Below are 22428 nucleotides of genomic sequence, written 5' to 3' on the forward strand. Positions count from 1 at the left end.
CTTGGCGTCGTCTTGGGGTTGTTTCGGAGAAAGAAGACAATGGAAGAAATGTTTATAGTGCTATTGGCTGTGGAAGATGGGGTTAGGTGGGGAGAAGCACAATGGGACATTGGAGAATACGTTGTAGATATTGTTATAATTGCTATGTTTGTTTTGTTTTATTTATTGTTATGTTATGTGTATTGTCGATTTATTGTTTACTTATGTTTATTTAAAATGTGATGTACTGTTTTTCCTTTTAATTGTGCCAAATATGAATTGTATATTATATATTGATTTTTATGTTGTAAACTGCCTAGAGAGCTTTGGCTATGGGGCGGTATAGAAATTTAATTAATTAAATTATAATTTATTATTAATAAATATTATTATTATTATTATTATTATTATTTCACTGTAAGATGGTGCCTTGACCAACTAAAAACTGCGGCTCTATATACATACTTTCTTTTTCATTACTGTAAGTGTCTGTACAGAAGTTAATCTACGCTGCAAGCCGATACACACTTACCTGGGAGTAAGCCCTGTTGAACTTACTTCTGAGTAAACCTGAACAGGACTGCATTGTAAAAATTCTTATTTGTCCTTATATGGCCATGTTGCACTTTAACATGTTTTAGATGCAAAGATTAAAAAAACACCCAAGTACATTCCAGAATAAAGGAAGTGTGAATGGGAAAAACATGATCATGTAGGTACATGCAAAAAGAAGCAGTGACGCGTCTGCAGCTTCCCACTGAGTGTTCAGCTGGTAGCAAGTGTTCCACTGTATTGTGTGCAAAAAAGGCCCAAGAGGACAAGTCAAAAGCATTCACGCAAGCAAGAATTTCACACAATATGCTGTGTACTGGACGGTACTTTTTTGTGATGGTACTCACTGGAACAGAGTATTGGCAACTCTTTTTTTGTCGTCCACAGCAGCCTTTTTGTGCTGGCACCCACAATACTTTTATCCAGTTGGGAGTACTGGCACCTCGCCGTTTAGCAAAAAAAGCATCTGCACTGCGACAAGCAATTCTGCATCAAGCTATACAATATAAACACTACATAACAGAAGCACTTTGTTGGAGTTCCCCACTATGGAAAAAAAGAATTTGGTGCATTGTTCCAATCACTGAGATCTGGTGGAGGAGCACTTAGCACAGTTTCCCCCTGTGATACAGAGGCCCAGCTGGCTTCAACCAAAAGCTACGCATTTAGTGTTAGCAGTCCCATGCTGTGGAACATTCTTCCAGCAGAGATTCGGCAGGCATCCTCACTTTTGACTTTCAGGAGTCTCTTGAAGACTTTTTTTTTTTGTGACAGGCTTCTGCGGCTGTTTAAAATGTTCTTCAGTAGCCAATTATTTTAATGATTGTTTTGTACTATTTTTAATGATTTTTATGTTTTTATATTGCTGTGTACCACCCTGATATTTTATGAGGGAGCGATATATGAATACTTTTATTTATAAATAAATAAATCACAGTATTGCAAACCACAGCATGATGCTTGCATTACAGGGATGTTACAACAGTGCAAATCAGCACAAAAAATAAGGTTAGACTTACTAAACAAAACATATTTGGATACTATCTATTCTTAGTGTTGCTTATATATCACTCTCTAATATCCTAGCATGAAATAATTTTAAATTACACAAAGTTATACACAACAGCGACAGCTATTGTAGTTGTTATCTGTGGCAAATATTTACCAGTCTGTGTTTGGTACAAGATGTTTGACAGTGGACACACTAAAAAGTTATATCAGCTTTATACTGATTTAATTGTCATAATTTCTCTAAAAAAAACCTGGGAACTGAAGTTTGATAAGGGTACTGAGAATTAGAGACATCTAGCCCCCCCCCTTGCAGAACCAGAGTTGCCAGGATTACAAGGAGAGAGGTAGGAAAAGGTGTGCATATATCCACAAAAAGTCATGCAGTCAGAAACTCACAGGCAAGAACTACCAGACCAATTCATTTCTAGGATAAGCAAATCCGAATAGTGTTTTAGTAAAAACTGTGGAGTTAAACAGCTTTAAAATTCCTGACAACTCCTATTTAGCCAGATTAACTGGCTTTAATTACAAGTTGTCTTGACCCTAATAATAGGCAAGAATTTAAAAAAAATTGTATTAATTTGTCCAACCCTCAGACAGCATCACTTTATGACTGCACAATTATTTTATTATTTTAGCAGACATTTTTCTTTGGAAACTCAACTCTAACGCCTAAGTGGACACTCTATGTGGCCCTCTCACAAAGCAGAGGAACTTGTGATACATGGACAGGAGCTTTTTAGCTTTTTGTTTGCATTTATTTTGCTTCTTGTAGCCAGAAATTCAAAGCACTCAATCCTTACCAAACACTCTGGCTACAAATCCCAATGGAAACTGTGAGGCAAATAAAGTAAGAAACCAGGGTGCAGCATAAAGGCTAGGGCTGATTTCATTCTCTTCAAGATGATTGTAAAGGTCTCTGTGATAATCATGGAGGAGCCTTGACAGCTGGTACATCTGGATCTATATTAAAATGTGAAAAAATGAAGAGGTTAAGAACTTCTCAGACTTCTTCAAATGAAGTCCATGGCTGTTACCACAAAGTTGGCTAGCTTTTTCTCCACAGCAATGAGGGAGAAGGGTTACAATTTCCCTCCTCACCCTCTGCAATCCGGAGGCTGTTTTGGGCCCCTCTCTGCACAGCTGCTCTTTTTATAAAAAGTACATACTTATTCATGCAAGTAACATCAGCTTTAGTTTGTCCTGAAGTTGTGCACACACATGTGTATGTGTACACATGCCATAAGATGTTATGCTCACTAGTGCAGACAACTTTTAAGGTATGATTTGCAGGCCCTAAAGGTATATTTCAGGTCGGTCGTTTTGTTTTGTTTTCAAAGATCTCTCATATCATGTGTAGTTTGGCCTTCGCTAACTGATAAACTATGCTGAAATATTAAAAGCACTTGGAAATTTGGCATACAGGTAGCATAAAAAAAATCCCAGCTACTAGACTCTCATACGGGTGGGAAGCATTTGTACAGCTCTCCCTCAAAATGGAAGTGGGGTACAGATATGAAGTGTACCATAAAAAAGTTCAACTATTCTTGCATTAGTTGCAAAGCTGAAATTTGGCATAAAAGATACCTTACTAAACCATTCTCAAAGTCTTACAATACAAGTAATAAATACCTCGTAACACCTGTTAGTACACCAGCACAGCACAAAATCTGGTAACCACAGTTATCAGCCTTGGGAGTAAAGGAGTGAATTTTGTTAGAAGCCATGAATGTGTATCTTTGCAGAATACCAGCTTCATTTTACAAGCTCTTATTATGCCCCTCTTAACCCCCTTCAGGTTTTTGTGTCCAATCCCTTAAGAATTAAACATATACAACACTGCTCCTTGGACCCTCCCTCTCAAGTTTTGAATTCCTTTAACTTGTTGCCATTCCAGGCACAGACTCTCAATCTCCTGTGAAGAGAAATGAAAGGCAAGGCGATAATGAGTAGCTGCCATGTCTTATTAAGTTGTTAATAGAGGTTTACACTTAAGAAAGAAGGTATTTCTGAGCCAGGAAACAGCTTGCCAAATCAGCAGCTCAATTCTATACATACTTTCTTACTAAATAAGCTGTTTCTTGGGATCCAAATTTCTAATTTTAAGGCTCTCTGGACAGTTCATAGTACCAAATTAAAACCATACAAAGAAAACAAGACACAAGCATGAACTTTAAAACAAAACAAGTGAAGTAAAAACAGCAACAACAGAAAAAAGCTACCAACAGGGAATAATTTTAGGATTGAAAAACAAATTGAAAAAGCACTAAAACATTTAAAAATTTTAAGACTGAAAAACCTGGAAAATAAAAAGGTCTTCACCAGCTGCAAAAAAGATAACAACTTCAGCACCAAATGGGGAAAATATTTCACCACTGATGAGGCCCTCATTGTAACAGCCGCCTGTCATACCTCATTTGACAAGAGCACTCCAACATGATCTTAAGGTCTGGAATGGTACTTACAGGAGGAAGCAATCCTTCAGATATACTGGGGTGCTATCCTTTTTCAAAAGTTAATACTGCCACTTTGAACTGGGCTGAGAAATGAATATGACTGTATTGGCCAGTCACAGTTAACAACCTTGCCGTCCTCTTTTGGGTTAAGAATTTACAGAAAATTTTTGAAAGGCAGACCCATGTATGATGCACTGCAGTAATCCAAACAGGAGATTAGCAGGGTATGCATAACTGTAGTGGGCTACGTATAAGAGGCATTTCAAGCCACTCAACCCCACCAAGGCTAGTTGTGTCTCCACTGACAACACTGGATCCAGAAGCACCATAAACTGCAAACCGGATCCTTCTGGAAGGAGTGCAATCTGCTCCAGAACAGGTTGAACACCACTCAGTTTGACCTACCACCCATTAACAGTACATCCATCTCGTCTAGATTTATTGGCCCTTTCAGGGATGGCTAAATTCTGAAGCAGTGGGAGGAGGGAGAAGGGATGCTGGGTATGGCACTTGTTTAAGAGAACAGCTCGTAATCATGCCTGAACATCAAAGGGAGCTTTTTATTTTCCTGGGTTTAAAAGCACTGTGAGGCAGGAGCATTTTTCATCAAGATCACAGTGGAAGAGGAAAGGGTTAAATCATAACCTAATGCACATTGCAGTTCAGATTTAAAATTTGCATTCCACCATTGAGAACCCTCCCCCCAAACACAATTCCTAATTACATGTTTGGATTGTGTATAATTGACCTTTAAATTCTTCTCAGCTCAATACTAATTCCTTCCCTACATCTTCCACAGCAGTTACATTACCATGGATCAGTGTTCAGCCCATGCCTCTCACTTTGCCACTGCAACAAGATGAACAGCCAGTCAGATTCCAACACTGTGCCCCTCTATTTTTCAGCCCACTGAAGGTACCAAATAAAGTCATGGAGCAGAGTATAGATTGAATGCTGATACAGTTAATCATGTAAGCGGCGGAAATTGTCGAGGAAAACACAGGGAAGGGTCACCAAGCCAAGTGGGCTCTAAGGGATGGTACAGGAAACGGTGGCAGCAGAAGTCATAAGGAGGGTCGTACTGAATATGATGGTGGTATATGAGAAAGATCAGAACCCGAACAGAACCAGCTGGCTGGCCAGAACAGAGCTTGGAAAAGTTACTTTTTTGAACTACAACTCCCATCAGCCCCAGCCAGCATGGCCACTGCATTGGGCTGATGGGAGTTGTAGTTCAAAAAAGTAACTTTTCCAAGCTCTGGGCCAGAATCAGCTCACAAACCACCAATTGACTGTCACTGCCCTCTGCAATGCTGCCTCAAACTCCAGTTTAACATCTTTCACAAACTGAAACCTATCTCTGCCATACCTGTAGTGACATCATGTCCGGCCTGTACTGCTTCCGGAAGCCAAGGTCATACATGAGAAATTTGAGCATCTCGAAGGCTTGTTCTTCGCTCATGTGGAGAAGCAGCACTCCAGCTACAAAGCTGATACCTTGGCAGTAACCCACCTCCTTGTCCAGCAAGGAATAAGCTTTCAGAAGATTGAAGAGTGACAGCTGCCCTGCTCCTAATTGAGCAGAGAAGTAAGGATGTGTTGGGAAGGTCCTTCCTGAGGGGGAAAAATAAAGGAGAAATTAATGGAGTTGCCATCTGGAATTTAGAATTCATAGGAGACTCATATATACAGTCAAAGAATAAAGTCGTCATCATCATGAACATCATCCCTCCAAGAAGTTAAATTATCAGTGTACATGTAATCATGCAATATACATGATTGCTTACACATATACATACAAATGGTGAGGTGAATTTTACTGCACTTCCTAACCATCATTCAGAAATAACAGGATGATAAAATTCTCTCTGTCACTCAGCAGACCTTAGGAGTCTCCCTCTTGGTTTCTAGCATTATGCCACTCCCATACCATGGTCGAGAACACAGCATGAAAATAAAGCCATCTAAAGCAAATGAAAAACAGGATGCTCATTACTGGGAACAGTTTCCTGGTATAACAACTGGCAGTCAGAAAGCAATACATTTAAACATGCTGCAAGACTGTGGCACAAGAGAAGCACAGAATGCAGTACTGGGCATGAAATTCCCCATCCCAAAAACGTTACTCTCTTTATTGAAAAAATGGGCAAAGTCAGGTTTCTAGGTCTCGTGGCTAAAATATACTCCTGAATATTTGCAGATAATGCCAGCTAACATTCCAGAAATCAGTGGAATAGCTGAAGAACGAGTTTTAGAGATTTGAAATAGGTCTTCAGTGCCCACATAGCTCTTTACCCTGTGGTTATACAAAATAAGAGAAATTACACATGTGCTTCATTTGCATAATTTATACAAACTGCAGATTTGGATTATTTTAGCAGATTTTTCCCCCAGCACATACTCCCAACCCATTTATAACTTCGTTCGCCAATTGCATGAAACTGTGCTACAATGCGGTTATCTAAGGCCCAAACTAGACATTACACTGTGACATGTGGCCTCTTCTCTGAACATTTTTAGTATTTTTATATTGTTATCATTTTTTTGAATGTATGTGTTTCATTTTTTGTATTTTATCACTGTAAATTGTTTTGGCATGCCTTGGGTTGTGGGAAGTAATATCTAAATAACTAAAACTAACTAGCTAAGCTACCTAACATACAACTTTCCCAAACATTTTTTTCCAGAAAGCAGCCAGGAGAAGCCATTATCAGGAATGGAGGATCAGTGTGGGAAGAAGGTCGTTAATCCTTTTTCTTCTTCACACCTTTTTGCTCAAAGTTACCCCTTCCCTCAATCGTGTTTCCACTTGGCAATGGCTTTTATAGCCATACCTTTTGCCTGGCAGGCAAGAAATGGGCTTACTACTTCTTCCAAAACCACAGCTGGAATTTGTAGCCTTCACAGCTGCTTATTCAATTGGGGTTTGCTTGCTTGCTTGCTTGTTTTTTGGTCTGCAGGAATCTGCACACAACTGCATTTAATTTGGCTCAGAGCCACCACTCGATAGCCATGGTGACATGAACTGGCTCTAGGAACAAAAGCCCCCTCTTTCAGAATGCAACTTGCAAAGCGAATCTGATCAGTGATCTAAAACCAAGAGGAAAGCAGACATATGTGATCAATGGATTTTGGTGGCCCTGGCAGGGCAAAGCACAGAAAGATAATCACGTTTTTCTTTGTGGGGACTACCAGATTGCAGCAGAAGCACTGCTATATCACCTGGGATATACTTCTCATGCACATGAAGTGAAGGGTTTAACCTGTTCCATGTGCATGGCAGTGAAGGGTTTAACCTGTTCCATGTGCATGGCAAACCTCTCCTCTGCCACAATTATCACCATTTGGGAACCTGAAATCCTCAATACGTATAAGCTACGGAAGTAAGTTACCTAGATCTACAAGGATAGCATGTTGCTGAGCAGTCAACTGTTTCAGGAGTTCTTTATAAGAGATGTCAGGGGGCTGCTGTTTATTTGGCAGTCGATGTCTCACACGATGCTGCACAGCAAGAAATTGCCAGATTTCTCCCCGGCGAATTTTTGGTACACCTGAACACAAAAAGATTTAAAACCAAATTATTCAGGGAATTATGCAGTGGTTTAATGTAGTCAATAATACCTATAAAGATTACTAATTTCTCACTTACACTTACCCACTTCATTGTTGTGCACTTCTGTACTCTATTCCACATTAACACCTTTGATGCCTCATTAACTGCAGCCTTACTAGAGCGCAAGAAATTGGGACTCTTTTGCACTCTCAGTAACATCATCAGGAGTGTGACAGGGCCTGAACAGGCCTCAGAATTAGTACAGCAATTGTCTGAGCTTTAGGAAAATAGTTTGCTTTTTCTGAACTTGAGTGGAGTTCCCCTCTTTACTAGTTATGGCCCAGAAATCTTTATTTGTTGGCCATTCCTTTCCCAAACGACCTTTTTGCGAATTCAAAACTCAAGGAGACTATAATGACTGAAAATTGAGAGCATCTAATACAAGGAAAATATACCAGAGGTACTTGGGAACAGAATACCTCTTCTATTTTGCATTATGCCCATCCCCTACATGTGGCGATATTCAAAGCGATCGAAGAAGCGAAGTCTCTGTATAACTTTTAAGCACATTGCACTAAAAATTACCATCTTTCAGAGTAGCATGAATATCTTCCATGTCACATCTGATTTTGGCTCTGCAATTCAACAGCTTCTTATCCCAGATATTGATAGCATCTTTCTGACACATACCAACTTCCTCGTACGCCAGTTTAACCTTTCTGGATTGGAGCTCATCTCTGCTTGCTGTAAGAAAAAATACAAGACACAGACCATTTCAGATTATCAATCACAGTTTGGGCCTACACATACTAGACTTCAGACATGTAGGCTACATCAAGGTTATGTCCCATGGAGATCCTACAGGCATGTTTGGAGGCAGGTACATGCAATGCAGCTTTCTTATGGTGCATAAGTTCTGCACACTTAGAGCCTTGTACAATCAGCTCTTAAAACTAATAGCATAGAATATTTTGCAAGAATAGATAATAAATAGTAGAAGATTTGTTAGACACTAGGCCAGTTTGGACAATACCTCCCTCCTCCTCTCTGCATTGGCCCAACATGTGGAAAGGTGTCAACATGAAACATACTCAGCTCTCCTGCACCAACCCAGCACACAAACTGCCCTGGTCACACAAGGGCAGATCATCCACCTTCCATGTACATGCATACACATTGTGTGGTTCATTTGATTTTCCTGTCTTAAGGCTAATCATTAGATTTGGCTGAGTTATAAAGGATATGTCATTTTCATATAAGCAAGTAGCATACAAGACAAAAAGCTACAATTCTATCATAACTAAAATTGTAAAGACAAAGTGGGTGTCATCACACTGTCGACAGTTATTCAAATAATAATTTGATTCCAATGTATATACATTGTATAGATTGTGAAACATTAAATAGATATGCCAAGGCAATTCATCCTGTCAATCTAAATTTGGATAATGGCATCAAATCTGTAAATCCTACAGACACACCGCTGGCTCTCTCTTAACAGCATGCTATCAAGGGATACTTTGGTACCATCTTAACCATAATCAGCATTACATTTTAAAAATTTGTTTAGCAAACACTGAATTGGTTAAAAACAGAGAACTATTAACTGCATTTTGTACTGCAGGAGGAGCACAAATTCAGTCCTAGGCTTTTGCAGAGAGCAGGCAATCCTACAGTCCACTCTAAATTTAAGGACAACTGGGAGGAGCATTAAATTGGCACCATCCCAGCATACCTTTATACTTAGCAATTGTACCTGGCTTAACTCCTGCATGGGTTCTTTATGGCTATGGCTGTATGTTTTAACTTTGTGCTATGACTATCCTGAGGGCTTGGCCCTCTGATGTGTATAGAGTCTGCTTTGAAGCACCAGGTCCCAGGTTCAATCACCAGGTTCTCCAGGTAAGGCTGGAAGAGACCCCTGCCTGAAATTCTGGAGAGCCACTGCCTGTCAGTGTAGACAATACTGAGGTAGATGGACCATATAAGGCAATTTCCTATGTTGAAACTATATGGTGTGCATCTTTGCATACTGATGCATTATCATATTTGCTAAAGCCATCTTTACAACAACACACACAGTTAAAGAAGACATTTTAAGAGATGTACACGAAGAACTGAGGTTAAGAGAAAAAGAGACTTGCCAGAAGACGAGTGGAGGGTCAGGATAGAATGGAAGAGCCAAAGCTCCGTCTTACAGCACATGCTTTGCATGCAAGCCCCCCCCTGCACTCCCCCCCCCAAAAAAAACACCTTTCCACATTCTATCCCTGGCATCTCCAGGAATGGCAGAGAAAGCCTCCAGACTGAAACCTTACAGAGTCACTACCAGTCAGTGTAGACAATACTCAGCTGGATGGACCACAGTGCAATGACTTGGTGCAAGGAAACTTTCTTGTGTCAACAGATAGCTTTTTTCACTCTACCCTGGAGACAGGATTGTCCACACAGGCATTTGCCAAAAAGATAAATAAAATTTTGACAGGGAGTTAAGCGAGAGATTGTGCTGGAAGTTTTGTCCAACAATGGGAAGCTTCTGGTCAGTTAAAAATGTCAGGAAACGTTATAAGGTGTACATTTTCCAAAGGTTCTCTCTTAAATTAGTAGGTTATTGGATCTATTGGTTGTGGTTGCTAAAAGCAAATCGCTATGAGCTTTGACACAGGAATTCTACCTCCCCTCTCCTAATAGACTTGCCTCTGTCAGGGTAAAGAAGATCATCCTCTACCGCCAGGGCCAAGAAGATGCCAGCATGGTTAACGAGCGAAGTCAAGGAAGCTCTTAGAGGCAAAAAGTCTTCCTTCAAAAAATGGAAGTCTTGTCCAAATGAAGAAAATAAAAAACACAAACTCTGGCAAAAGAAATGCAAGAAGACAATAAGGGATGCTAAAAAAGAATTTGAGGAGCACATTGCTAAGAACATAAAAACCAACAACAAAAAATTCTATAAATACATTCAAAGCAGGAGACCATCTAGGGAGACGATTGGATCCTTGGATGATAAGGGAGTCAAAGGTGTACTAAAGAACGATAAGGAGATTGCAGAGAAGCTAAATGAATTCTTTGCATCTGTCTTCACACTGGAAGATATAGGGCAGATCCCTGAACCTGAACTAACATTTGCAGGAAGGGATTCTGAGGAACTGAGACAAACAGTGGTAACGAGAGAGGAAGTTCTAAGCTTAATGGACAATATAAAAACTGACAAATCACCAGGCCCGGATGGCATCCACCCGAGAGTTCTCAAAGAACTCAAATGTGAAATTGCTGATCTGCTAACTAAAATATGTAACTTGTCCCTTGGGTCCTCCTCCGTGCCTGAGGACTGGAAAGTGGCAAATGTAACGCCAATCTTCAAAAAGGGATCCAGAGGGGATCCCGGAAATTACAGGCCAGTTAGCTTAACTTCTGTCCCTGGAAAACTGGTAGAAAGTATTATTAAAGCTAGATTAACTAAGCACATAGAAGAACAAGCCTTGCTGAAGCAGAGCCAGCATGGCTTCTGCAAGGGAAAGTCCTGTCTCAGTAACCTATTAGAATTCTTTGAGAGTGTCAACAAGCATATAGATAGAGGTGATCCAGTGGACATAGTGTACTTAGACTTTCAAAAAGCGTTTGACAAGGTACCTCACCAAAGGCTTCTGAGGAAGCTTAGCAGTCATGGAATAAGAGGAGAGGTCCTCTTGTGGATAAGGAATTGGTTAAGAAGCAGAAAACAGAGAGTAGGAATCAACGGACAGTTCTCCCAATGGAGGGCTGTAGAAAGTGGAGTCCCTCAAGGATCGGTATTGGGACCTGTACTTTTCAACTTGTTCATTAATGACCTAGAATTAGGAGTGAACAGTGAAGTAGCCAAGTTTGCTGATGACACTAAATTGTTCAGGGTTGTTAAAACAAAAAGGGATTGCGAAGAGCTCCAAAAAGATCTCTCCAAACTGAGTGAATGGGCAGAAAAATGGCAAATGCAATTCAATATAAACAAGTGTAAAATTATGCATATTGGAGCAAAAAATCTGAATTTCACATATACGCTCATGGGGTCTGAACTGGCGGTGACCGACCAGGAGAGAGACCTTGGGGTTGTAGTGGACAGCACGATGAAAATGTCGACCCAGTGTGCGGCAGCTGTGAAAAAGGCAAATTCCATGCTAGCGATAATTAGGAAAGGTATTGAAAATAAAACAGCCGATATCATCATGCCGTTGTATAAATCTATGGTGCGGCCGCATTTGGAATACTGTGTACAGTTCTGGTCGCCTCATCTCAAAAAGGATATTATAGAGTTGGAAAAGGTTCAGAAGAGGGCAACCAGAATGATCAAGGGGATGGAGCGACTCCCTTACGAGGAAAGGTTGCAGCATTTGGGGCTTTTTAGTTTAGAGAAAAGGCGGGTCAGAGGAGACATGATAGAAGTGTATAAAATTATGCATGGCATTGAGAAAGTGGATAGAGAAAAGTTCTTCTCCCTCTCTCATAATGCTAGAACTCGTGGACATTCAAAGAAGCTGAATGTTGGAAGATTCAGGACAGACAAAAGGAAATACTTCTTTACTCAGCGCATAGTTCAACTATGGAATTTGCTCCCACAAGATGCAGTAATGGCCACCAGCTTGGACGGCTTTAAAAGAAGATTAGACAAATTCATGGAGGACAGGGCTATCAATGGCTACTAGCCGTGATGGCTGTGCTGTGCCACCCTAGTCAGAGGCAGCATGCTTCTGAAAACCAGTTGCCGGAAGCCTCAGGAGGGGAGAGTGTTCTTGCACTCGGGTCCTGCTTGCGGGCTTCCCCCAGGCACCTGGTTGGCCACTGTGAGAACAGGATGCTGGACTAGATGGGCCACTGGCCTGATCCAGCAGGCTCTTCTTATGTTCTTATGTTCTTATCCTCGTTCAAGCAGATGTTGTGATTCCCTGGTACACATTTTCCTCCCCATCCCCCCTTGCCAGAGTTAGGGAGACCCATAAAATCACCTTAGCCAGCTCATGGCAGAGAGAAGGAAGTTACAGTTGACAAGTGGCAGAAGGTTTCCACTTTCTATCTTGCCCTTCAGACCTTTCTGGTTTTGAATAGGAATTTCCCCCTGCTGCAAATAATTACTAGTCATGAGGCATGCGCACGTGTGTGTATGTGTATGTGTGTATGGAGGGGGGAGAAGATTTTCTTTACATGCATCTTACCTTCTATAAAACAAAATATAATTCAAGCCTCCTCAGCAGCATTAGGAAGAATAGGAAGTATTTTTATTAGCATTTTGTTGACAAACTATATGATGATTAAGCAAAAGGAACATCACTATGTACAAGAGTAGGGCAGGGAAACTCTCTTCCAACCTGCTTTCTCAGCCTCTCTCTCTCTGTGCAGTTTGTGAGTATGTGTGTAGCAGGTTTACAACCTAGCATTGTCTCAAGTCATCTAATTATGCAATGTTAAATGCTATGCAATATAGCAAGGAATTTGAAGCTGATACAAGTCAACCAGCTGAAATACAATGATGAGAACATAAGAAGAGCCTGCTGGATCAGGCCAGTGGCCCATCTAGTCCAGCATCCTGTTCTCACAGTGGCCAACCAGGTGCCTGGGGGAAGCCCGCAAGCAGGACCCGAGTGCAAGAACACTCTCCCCTCCTGAGGCTTCCGGCAACTGGTTTTCAGAAGCATGCTGCCTCTGACTAGGGTGGCAGAGCACAGCCATCATGGCTAGTAGCCACTGAAACTTCCATTCAAGCAGAATCCTCATTGTCACTATTTGTTTTCTCATTTTCACCATTTCATATTCAATATTGGGGAAGAAAAAAAGATGTTCACGTTATTCTTTTCACTTTATAAATCTATGCAAAAAGATTATGTGGCATTTCACACTGAACTTACTCTACACTTTCTCTCCACAAGCACCTCTGCATGCCTGCTAAATGGTGTGTGACAGAGATGACCATATGCAGCTCCCAAGCAGCACTATCAAGCTATTAAAAAGGAAATAAAACAAAAAGCCAGCCTACGGTAACGTTTGAAAAATCCTTCCTCTTTCAGCAGCACAATTCAAATTGATTTAAACAAGACAATGGGTTGTACCCAATGAAGTCATCCCACGAACACAAGAACTTCCGCCTGCACAATGGGACTTCCTCTCCTCTCCCTGTGCACCACCAAATCTGCTCCTGAGTGTTGGGGGAAAACCCTTAACAGATTTAGGGTGCACAGAGAAGTGGGTGAGGAAGTCCTGTTGTGCAGGCAGAAGTATTTCTGCTGACAGGACAACTTTGTTGGATATAACCCACAGGTTTGTAAAAAGAACTTAACTATGCAGGGTTTCATGCACCCCAACACCACATTCTCTTTAACTTGTTAAGCACTGCTTCCACCAAGGTCATAGATCACTAGCATACAAATAGTATGGACCCTGCACAGGTTGAGAGTAGGCCCAGTGTCCCAGTTAAGGACCAGTTTATACATTCAGAGTAATCAAATGGTGGTAACATTTCTCAGCCATCCCACTACAGCCTGAAGACAGAAGAGTGCATGTGCGAGCCCATCTGTATAACACAATATCGAAAGCGCCCTAGCTTCCTATACACAGAAAAGCAGGATGTTCACCATTTTGTACCTACAAGAAGTTGTAAAACAGGGGTGGGGAACCTTTCTGGCCAGCGAGCCAGATTGTTATCTCTCCCCACCCCCACTTTGACAGAGGGATGGTCCCGCCCATCTGCCAAAGTTGACCTGTAGAGGTGAGGATATGCTTTGGGATGTGCTGGTGAAACAGCACCCATCAGGAGAGAACCCTCCACTCAGTAGCTGATGAGAAGAGGGTCCAATCCTGATGGCTACAAGGGTCTGCTTTGCGACTACGTTTCCTATAGGGAACACACTTGCAAAGTTGCACCCAGCAGGATTGACCCCTGCCCCCCCGTCAGGTGATGTCTCCCAGTGATGTCAGCTGATGGACAGGTGGGCATTGTTTGGGGGGAAGTGGGCTCATGAGCCAACCTGAACCTCCATGTAGGTCAACATTGGCCTGGGAACTGGAGATTCCCCACTGTTGTGGCAAAAGTTTGAATTTTCACTAAGCATGCCAAGTCCTACCCACAGCTTCAAGTCCAGAATTTAGCTTTATCGCTGAATTTTGCTGAATGTGTCAGCTGGCTTCAAATCAAGTATTTTTGCACAGGCTAACACAGGGATACTCTGGAGACAATGTTCTAGAACAGAAAGTTTTAAGCTTCTTACCTTTAAGAAAACCTTTCCACAACACTCTGCGTGCTATGCAACACTTGCATCACACAGAGTATTTTAGGGATCACTCTACATTCATGTGGAATTCTGGGACCTCACAATGCTCTCTGTGAACTGACTGTGTGCCCTAAAACATGCACAAAGCTATTTTTTACCTGTGCATTAATGGCAAATATCAAAAACAGGTAAGTAAGTTTCCCTAAAGACAGCTTGGCAATACCGATCTCCTGGTAAGCTGGAGAAACACAGCTAAAAACCACTGTGCTAGGAAGAGGAAGAAAACAAGCAGTTTGGCCACAGGGAGACGGTGGCAGGAAGGAGAGAAGAGCAGCAAGTGCTGTGAAGCTGGAAGAAACACTGGCAGCAGGAGCTGCCTATCTTACACAAAAAAGGGAAATAAAATGTGGTTTTAAGGTGTTGAACTACAACAGGGGTCACAGGCCCAGCCAAGACCCAGCAGCCAGCCTGAAGACAGTAGGGGCTTGTCATTTGGTTAAATGGTTTGTTCTTCATTTTTTGAGACACACTGCTGAAGGGTGAGGTGGGAGCCCATGAAATTCGGCAGTTTTTCCAACATTTAATTAGCCAATTCCACTTCAAGTTCTACACAGAATTCATTTAACTGGTCACTGGAAGGCAGAACAAAATTCTCAAGCCATTCCTTATCTTAACCTTCACTAACCTTCCAATTTCTGGTTTTCCTTTTCCATCCGAAGTAGCAGTATTTGTTGATGGATGGCTTTTCTCCACAGACTCTGCAGCTCTTCAGAGTTCTTTTTCTCCCCAGTCCTATCTTGAACATCATCATTTTGCAATAAGGAAACAAGGGGGTCTTCATCCAAAGATAGGGCAAGAGGAGACAGTGGTAACAATTCATTTCCATCACCCCCATCTGCAAAGTATTGTTGTGTTAGTCATGGATTAACTAAACATTATCTGAGAGTTCTATTGCAATGGTAAAAATACGTATGAATATTCATCCATAGTTGTCTTTGTCTCACTCTTCTCTTCCCCACTGCAAGCAGTCGATTGTTAAGCTCCTTGGGACAGAGACTTCGGCTACTGTGTTTTATGTTTTTGCTTATGCTGTAGAAGGACCATGTAAACTGAGGACAACAATAGTATTAAATCTTTTTAGGCTGTGATCCAGCACTCAACAACATTATACTAATCTAACTGAAGCAAATGCACCTACAGGCAAAACTATTACTTTCCTGAGAAAAAAGAAATAACTATTCCTGTAAATAAATCTTGGATTTATTATGTCACTCTGATACATCTTAACTTTGGATTTATTATCTCACACAATACTGCTTCTTCACAGAAGAGTGAGCAAATTGGTTTACAAATCTTGGCCTCCACAGTTTGCACTACCAGACAGGCAGGCAGGCAATACATTTTTAACAATGGGCATCACCTGTTGCATATGATTTCTGAAATCATGAAGGGTGAGAGGGAATCTCATATTCTGAGCAGGGTTTTATATTCCCTTATGCATCATAAGGGTATATGAAACGCATCTGGCCTATAGCCTCCCTTGAATAAATTGCCTCCTCACTACTATTTGCCAAATGTAATTAGTGCCCCCTTTTGATCTGGCATCCAATACTGGTACTAGAGCACTCTACTAGAAATAACACTACCTATCAATGGGAATAAACAGCAGAAAAGCAAGAATGTATACAACTACTCTCCTCAGAAAGTAAACAAAATGAATCCTCTCTCACTTACGTTTTAGCAATTTTTACTAAAAAGAGATTTACTTCTAAGTATTTAACCTAATTTTCGTGTTTGGCCAGACAAACACAGTCCAAAAACATTGAAGAATTTAGATTGTACTAACATTTCCTACAACTAAAGGCAACACAATTCCAGACCTATTTGTAGTAGACAGAGATAAGAATGTTTGCATTTATTTTGGAAGATATCCAGGCTATACTGGACCTCATTAGGGCAGTCTCAAAATTCCACAGCAGGTGCTTTCTCTCCATCTCCATCCAGAACAGGGCAACTCAAAATCTCATAAGGATTGCGGGTGAATGCAAAGAGAAAACAAGCTCAGTGGAAACTAAATTCTAACTAAATTAACCCTAAACTAAACTAACCCTATACCTAAGGGTTATAGGTAAAAAATCAGCTAGTTAAATTATGCCTGGGAGGCAACTCAGTATTGTTTTTGGAGAACCAAAATAATATGGTCCCCAACACTTCCACAAAACAACTGAAGATCAGTCCAACACCAAGTCCTTAAACTTTGTTACCCTATACTTACTTTGTTACCCAATACTTGCTTTCCAGTCAGAAGCTAAGGCTGCTAAAAAGTCTAGTAAGATCTATAGGGGACAGTTTCTCCTTAAATCTGCAACTGCATCACTGCCTTCATCATCTTCATAGCATTACAAAGGCACTAAGGCCCATACAGAATGGTTGACATACATGGAGTGAAGAAATTGAAGAGAGAGAAGGTTTTGTCCCCCTCATTTAATACTAGCATTCATTTAGTGAAACTGACTGGCAGGAGATTCAGAAAAGTCAAAAGAAAGCAGGACCTCACTCAAAGCATAATGGGTTTGTGGAATTAATTGCCACAAGGTGTGCCATATGGCCACTGCAAGGAGGATTAGACAAATTCATGGAGGATAGGGCTATCAGTAGCTACTAGTAACAATGGCTATATTAACTCCAGCATCCAAGGCAGTATTCCTCTGAGTACCAGCTGCTGGGATGCAAAGGCATAATGAATTTGCCTTCATATCCTGCTTATGGGCTTTCCAGATGCATCTGTCTGGGTACCAGAGACAAACAGGATACTGCACTAGATGGACTTTCAGCCAGGTCCTACAGGACTCTCCTAATGTTCATTAGCCTATTGCCACCAGCCATCTAGTCTTGCACCACCCCATAATTCTTCCTTAGCCGTTGCTTATGGGCAAGGAAATGCAGAGGGCAGCTATATTATGCAACATATCTTTGTTAACTTAATATTACCAGGAAGGTACAGAAGGAGACATGGGTCAGTGCTAGCCGCTTCTTCCTGTTGATCACTAAAGTGGTTACCTTTAAAACACCACAATCATTATCTGCACTTCTCTCTGATTTTGATAGTAACATGCAATAAACTACCTGAAGAAAAAAACAATTTAGAAATTTAAAACTCAAACAAGGCATATCAAGTATTTGAACATAGGTATGTCTCGCAGAACATGCCCACTTCTTTAAAAATCAGAATGGAAGCTGTCACTCTTAAATAGAGAAATGAAATCAAATGATATTACATGAATTGCTCCCTCAAAATGAACACGGACCTTGCAGTTGCATTGCTGAGGGGGACTTCTTCATGGGTGATGCCACCCTTAGGAAGATTCTCTGCCGCCAGGAGATCCGGCGGGGGGTAAAAATAATTCCACCAGCATTTAGAGAGTCATTGCTGCACACAGAGGAGGTCCTTTTCCTTCTTTCCCCATCACTGTAGAAGGATTAGGAGGAAACAAACACAACCCAAATCACTATCAGGAAATATTGATAAAAGCCTAGGAATGACCATGCAAAGCCAGCAGAACAGCCTTTAACACACACAGGATTACATCCTATCAATGTAATCATCATACATTGAGGCTTCCCAAATTTTTCCATTAATGGCACTGATTTCATTTTGGCCCAAGTGTTCCCCATGTTATAGTCCTAGGGATAGTGGTATCTCTCTCCACCCCAGATATAAGCTACAACCAGAATACTGACAAGGTTTGACAAGCTATTGGAAGACATTTACAGTTGCAGCAAATTATGTTGCACATTTCATAGAAATTAGAAGGAGGAAAACTGTATCTAGTAGAATCTCCATTATCAAAGTCGGGACTCCTTTCTCCAAATTTCTTATATATGTCCCTCATGTCAATATATCTGGAATCTAAACTAAAAATACTGTTTATCTCAACTTCTAGGTTACCTGAAGATGAAATTCAAAGCAAACATATTAAGACTGCATCCACATTCCAGGAGGCATGTGTGTGCATGAAAGCAAAAAGTATGAAGATTTTACTTCTTATGCAGAGTCACAATGTGTTCCCTTTGTAGCTGTGATGTCAAATGTTTTTGTAGATTAGTGAATATGGTGTAGAGATGACATTATTATCTCTTAAAGGTGGAGGAGCAGTAGCCAGTACTTCTTTTCTTTTTATTTGAAGCCCTTACTACTACCAAAAATGGATAAAAAGGGAAATGCACAAGGGTACATGATCAGGAATCGTCCCATAGCTCTCCTTGGCCATCTCCTTTGAGGAAACACTTTTAAAATATTGCATGTAGCATCAATGCACATAATGCTTTACATATGTCACGGTTATGCTCCTATCCTGAGGTGCTTACAATGTAAAACCTAGAGAAAAGATCCTATTTATTCATGTTACATTTGAACAATCAGGGTTGCCTATTGTCTGAACAAAATTCAGCTATGTACCCTGCTAGACTTTTGGTTATTCAAGATGGCAAATGTAGATTTTTTTACCTGCTGGAAAAAATATCCATGCTGTATAATGCATGTTCAGAGTTCTATGGCACCATTAGCATGGTGTAGTGGTCAGAGTGCTGGATTAGGACCTAGGAGACCAGGGTTCAAATCCCCACTCCGCCATGAAGCTTGCTGGGTGACCTTGGGCAGTCACAGCCTCTCAGCCTAACCTACCTCACAGGGTTGTTGTGAGGATAAAATGAAGAGGGAGGAGAACCATATGCACCACCTTGAGCTCCTTGGAGGAAAGGCGGGATATAAATGTAATAAATAAATAAATAATAAATATGCATAGTACTGTGATGGCTTACAGCTCAGAATTCATGCTTTGCACATAAGATAGTCCCAGATTCAATCTTTGGCATCTTCTGTTAAAAGGAAGTCAAGATAGCTGGGCTGGACAAGTTAAAACAATGTTGTATTAAAGGGAACTTGCAACTTCCTAATTCCAACAATTTCACAGGCTTCCAGTCTGTTTCTGAGTGCTTGTTGTAATCTTCAAAGCCTTAAATGGCTTGGGTCCGTGATACCTGAAGGACCATCTCCTCACCTACAAACCTGCGAACTCATTACAATTTTCTGAAGAGGTTCTTCTTTGTGTCCTGCCAACATCTGAGTTTAATGTGTTTTTAACTGCTGTTATACAGTGATTTCATTTTACTGCATTTTATTGTCATTCTGCTTAGCCACCTTTAAGATTTTATTTCGTTGCTTTTTAAAAAATCATGCTGCTTAGCCACCCTAAGAAGAACATAAGAAGAGCCTGCTGGTTCAGGCCAGTGGCCCATCTAGTCCAGCATCCTGTTCTCACAGTGGCCAACCAGTTGCCCATGGGAAGCCTGCAAGCAAGACCTGAGTGCATGAGCACTCTCCCCTCCTGTGGTTTCCAGCAACTGGCATCTGGAAGCGTACCGCCTCTGACTGGCATCAGGAGAGACATCATGGCTAGTAGCATTTTTTTAATGGAAAGGTGGGGTATGAATATTTATAAACAAAGGAATCTACAACATTGGCATACTGGACTAGTAATCAAAGAAAAAAGAAGATTGCAAACTCTTGGGATAGCAGTCTGTGCTTTACACAGAGCTCCTTTTATACTTCATGGCATAGTTCTAATCCAAAAAAGATGATATATATATTTGTGGTACGTACCCAAGCGCTCCTTCTTCAAATTTGGGAACAGCTCTAAGTACCACCCCCCACCTACCAGTGCACCACTGAAACTGTGTTGAGATACCCTACCCAGAGCAGGAAAATCAATGGTCAGAATGGGAGGATTCTGTGCATGCTAGAGTACATATACAGTTTCTAATGAGCATTTATGTTTACAGGCTAGAGTTGCCATCTATTCCTATCCTTTCTCATCTCACTCTCTTTTTTTTAGCAATGTGCACCCAATTTTTTTAAACAGGTTCTGACAGGTAACCAGGTAAAAATAAAAATCCACTTTGTTCTAGAGTTCACATATCCCAATGATTTTGCTATTAATTCCATCCGTTCCAGAGTCCACCAGGTTCCATCCTGGCCTACCCAATTTCACCCTGTCTTTGCTCCTGTCCTCGCCCATCAGGTAACACCTTGGCACGGTTGATAACAGATCAGATTCAATTTACTTGCCCATCACAGCGCCTCCACAGTTTCCTGCCCAAAGGAATCAGGAAATCGGCAAAACTATTTCATGACAATTCTAGGTTCTGGAGCCACCAACTTTCCTCCATTTCTTATCCCCAACCTTGTGTATGTTAATTTAAAGAATCATGCCTGAAATAAACACCCAGACAATAGAGCGCTTCCTGAGGGAAACTAGTGCAACTTCGTAACATAGAATGAAGCACTGCATGAAGCAAGGAAAGCTCGCATCGTATTAAAACAAGCGAGGGGAGGGCACAGAGGTCTTAACTTTCATATCCTATCCACTACCCAAGAATCAAACAATATTTTCTGCCCACAACTTAAAAAGGGTCTTTTAGGCGTCTCCTTTCTAAGCTGAGCACAATATTCAGGTGTTCACTTGTAACCCACATTAACTTAATGTAATAATGAATGAATGAATGAATGAATGAAAGTAATATTATTCTTACTATTTAATGTTAGCAGTACACCACCGGTAATAAGAACAATGTATATGCAATAAAAAAATAGGCTGCAATGATACAGTTAATAATCAAATAGATATAATCTAGACAAATAAATTTTGAATATACTCAAAACATAATTAAAAAGACAAAACTACAAAAGAGGAAAAGACTGGAACTAGTGAGCTGTAAAAAGGAAACACAGGTTGGGGGTCTCATTCAACTTTCTCATAATGTATTGTATCATTGTAACAAATAAAAATGTATAGAGTGTATTTATTTGGCTATTTCAAACATTTCAAGTATGGAGTAAATGTGTATGGGATTAGTTCTTATATCAATGATGCTCCAAGGCAGACCCACTTCACCTTCTTTGTTGCCTCTACAGAACTGTCCTAATCTAAGTGTTATTTAGGAAAAACACTCCTCACTAGAATGTTTGTTTACAAAAGGGTTAGCCACAGATGCTCCCTACTTTAAGTTGTGCAAAACTGAGCTTAGATCAATGGAAATTGTGCAAGACATCTCCCTGCAACTTTTGAATTATCTATTAAATGCTAAAGCAATTATCTGATCCTAAGTAGTCTTCCCTACTACATAGTTGTCTGAAACAACAATTAACTAATGTAGGAAATTAAATTAGCCTATCTATCCAGTTGCCCAAGCAGGTCACAAAGGTGTTAACTAGATTTTAAAAAAAATGTTTCACAAGAAAAGGCAAAACCTCCATGCATCCTAGAGAGCTCACCCATAGTAGGGGTTTTTTTGGTGGTGGTGGGGAGAGGAGTAATACTACCAACTTTTGTTTATAAATTCTAACTGAGGGTTTAGAGTGAAGCAAACACAAATAAGACTGTCATATGAAAGTGAAATGTATGGTTTGATCATTCCCTGCATTTTTAAAAAACTGCCCTGAAGGTCTGACCTAGCCTTTTGCTTTAAACTGCTTTCATAAGCACACATTAAAGTTCTGAAAGAGCAATATTAAATAAAAAGTACTTCAATTAGCCTACACTAACCCTCTGAAGTTCTAATACACCTTCTTTGAACCGAAGCAGCGTAT

The 22428-nt window shown here is 40.7% G+C and overlaps 1 protein-coding gene across 10 annotated transcripts in view; it reads right to left on the reverse strand.

Annotated features, from left to right (window-relative positions):
* TBC1D4 (TBC1 domain family member 4) overlaps positions 1 to 22428 on the reverse strand; it is a 130396-nt gene that overhangs the window by 8452 nt on the left and 99516 nt on the right. For 9 of the 10 annotated variants that reach the window (XM_061629996.1, XM_061629995.1, XM_061630000.1 and 6 more), the window contains 6 exons: positions 18089 to 18249; positions 15466 to 15675; positions 8137 to 8295; positions 7391 to 7549; positions 5368 to 5612; positions 2346 to 2505 (listed from right to left, as the gene is read on the reverse strand). In XM_061629996.1, coding sequence (XP_061485980.1) covers positions 2346 to 2505; positions 5368 to 5612; positions 7391 to 7549; positions 8137 to 8295; positions 15466 to 15675; positions 18089 to 18249 — 1094 coding nt within the window. Of the gene's footprint in view, positions 1 to 2345; positions 2506 to 3174; positions 3234 to 5367; positions 5613 to 7390; positions 7550 to 8136; positions 8296 to 15465; positions 15676 to 18088; positions 18250 to 22428 lie in introns of all 10 variants that reach the window. The other variant, XM_061630005.1, reaches the window with a different exon arrangement.

Source organism: Rhineura floridana, chromosome 5 (assembly GCF_030035675.1).
Source record: "Rhineura floridana isolate rRhiFlo1 chromosome 5, rRhiFlo1.hap2, whole genome shotgun sequence".
Lineage (NCBI taxonomy): Eukaryota > Metazoa > Chordata > Lepidosauria > Squamata > Rhineuridae > Rhineura > Rhineura floridana.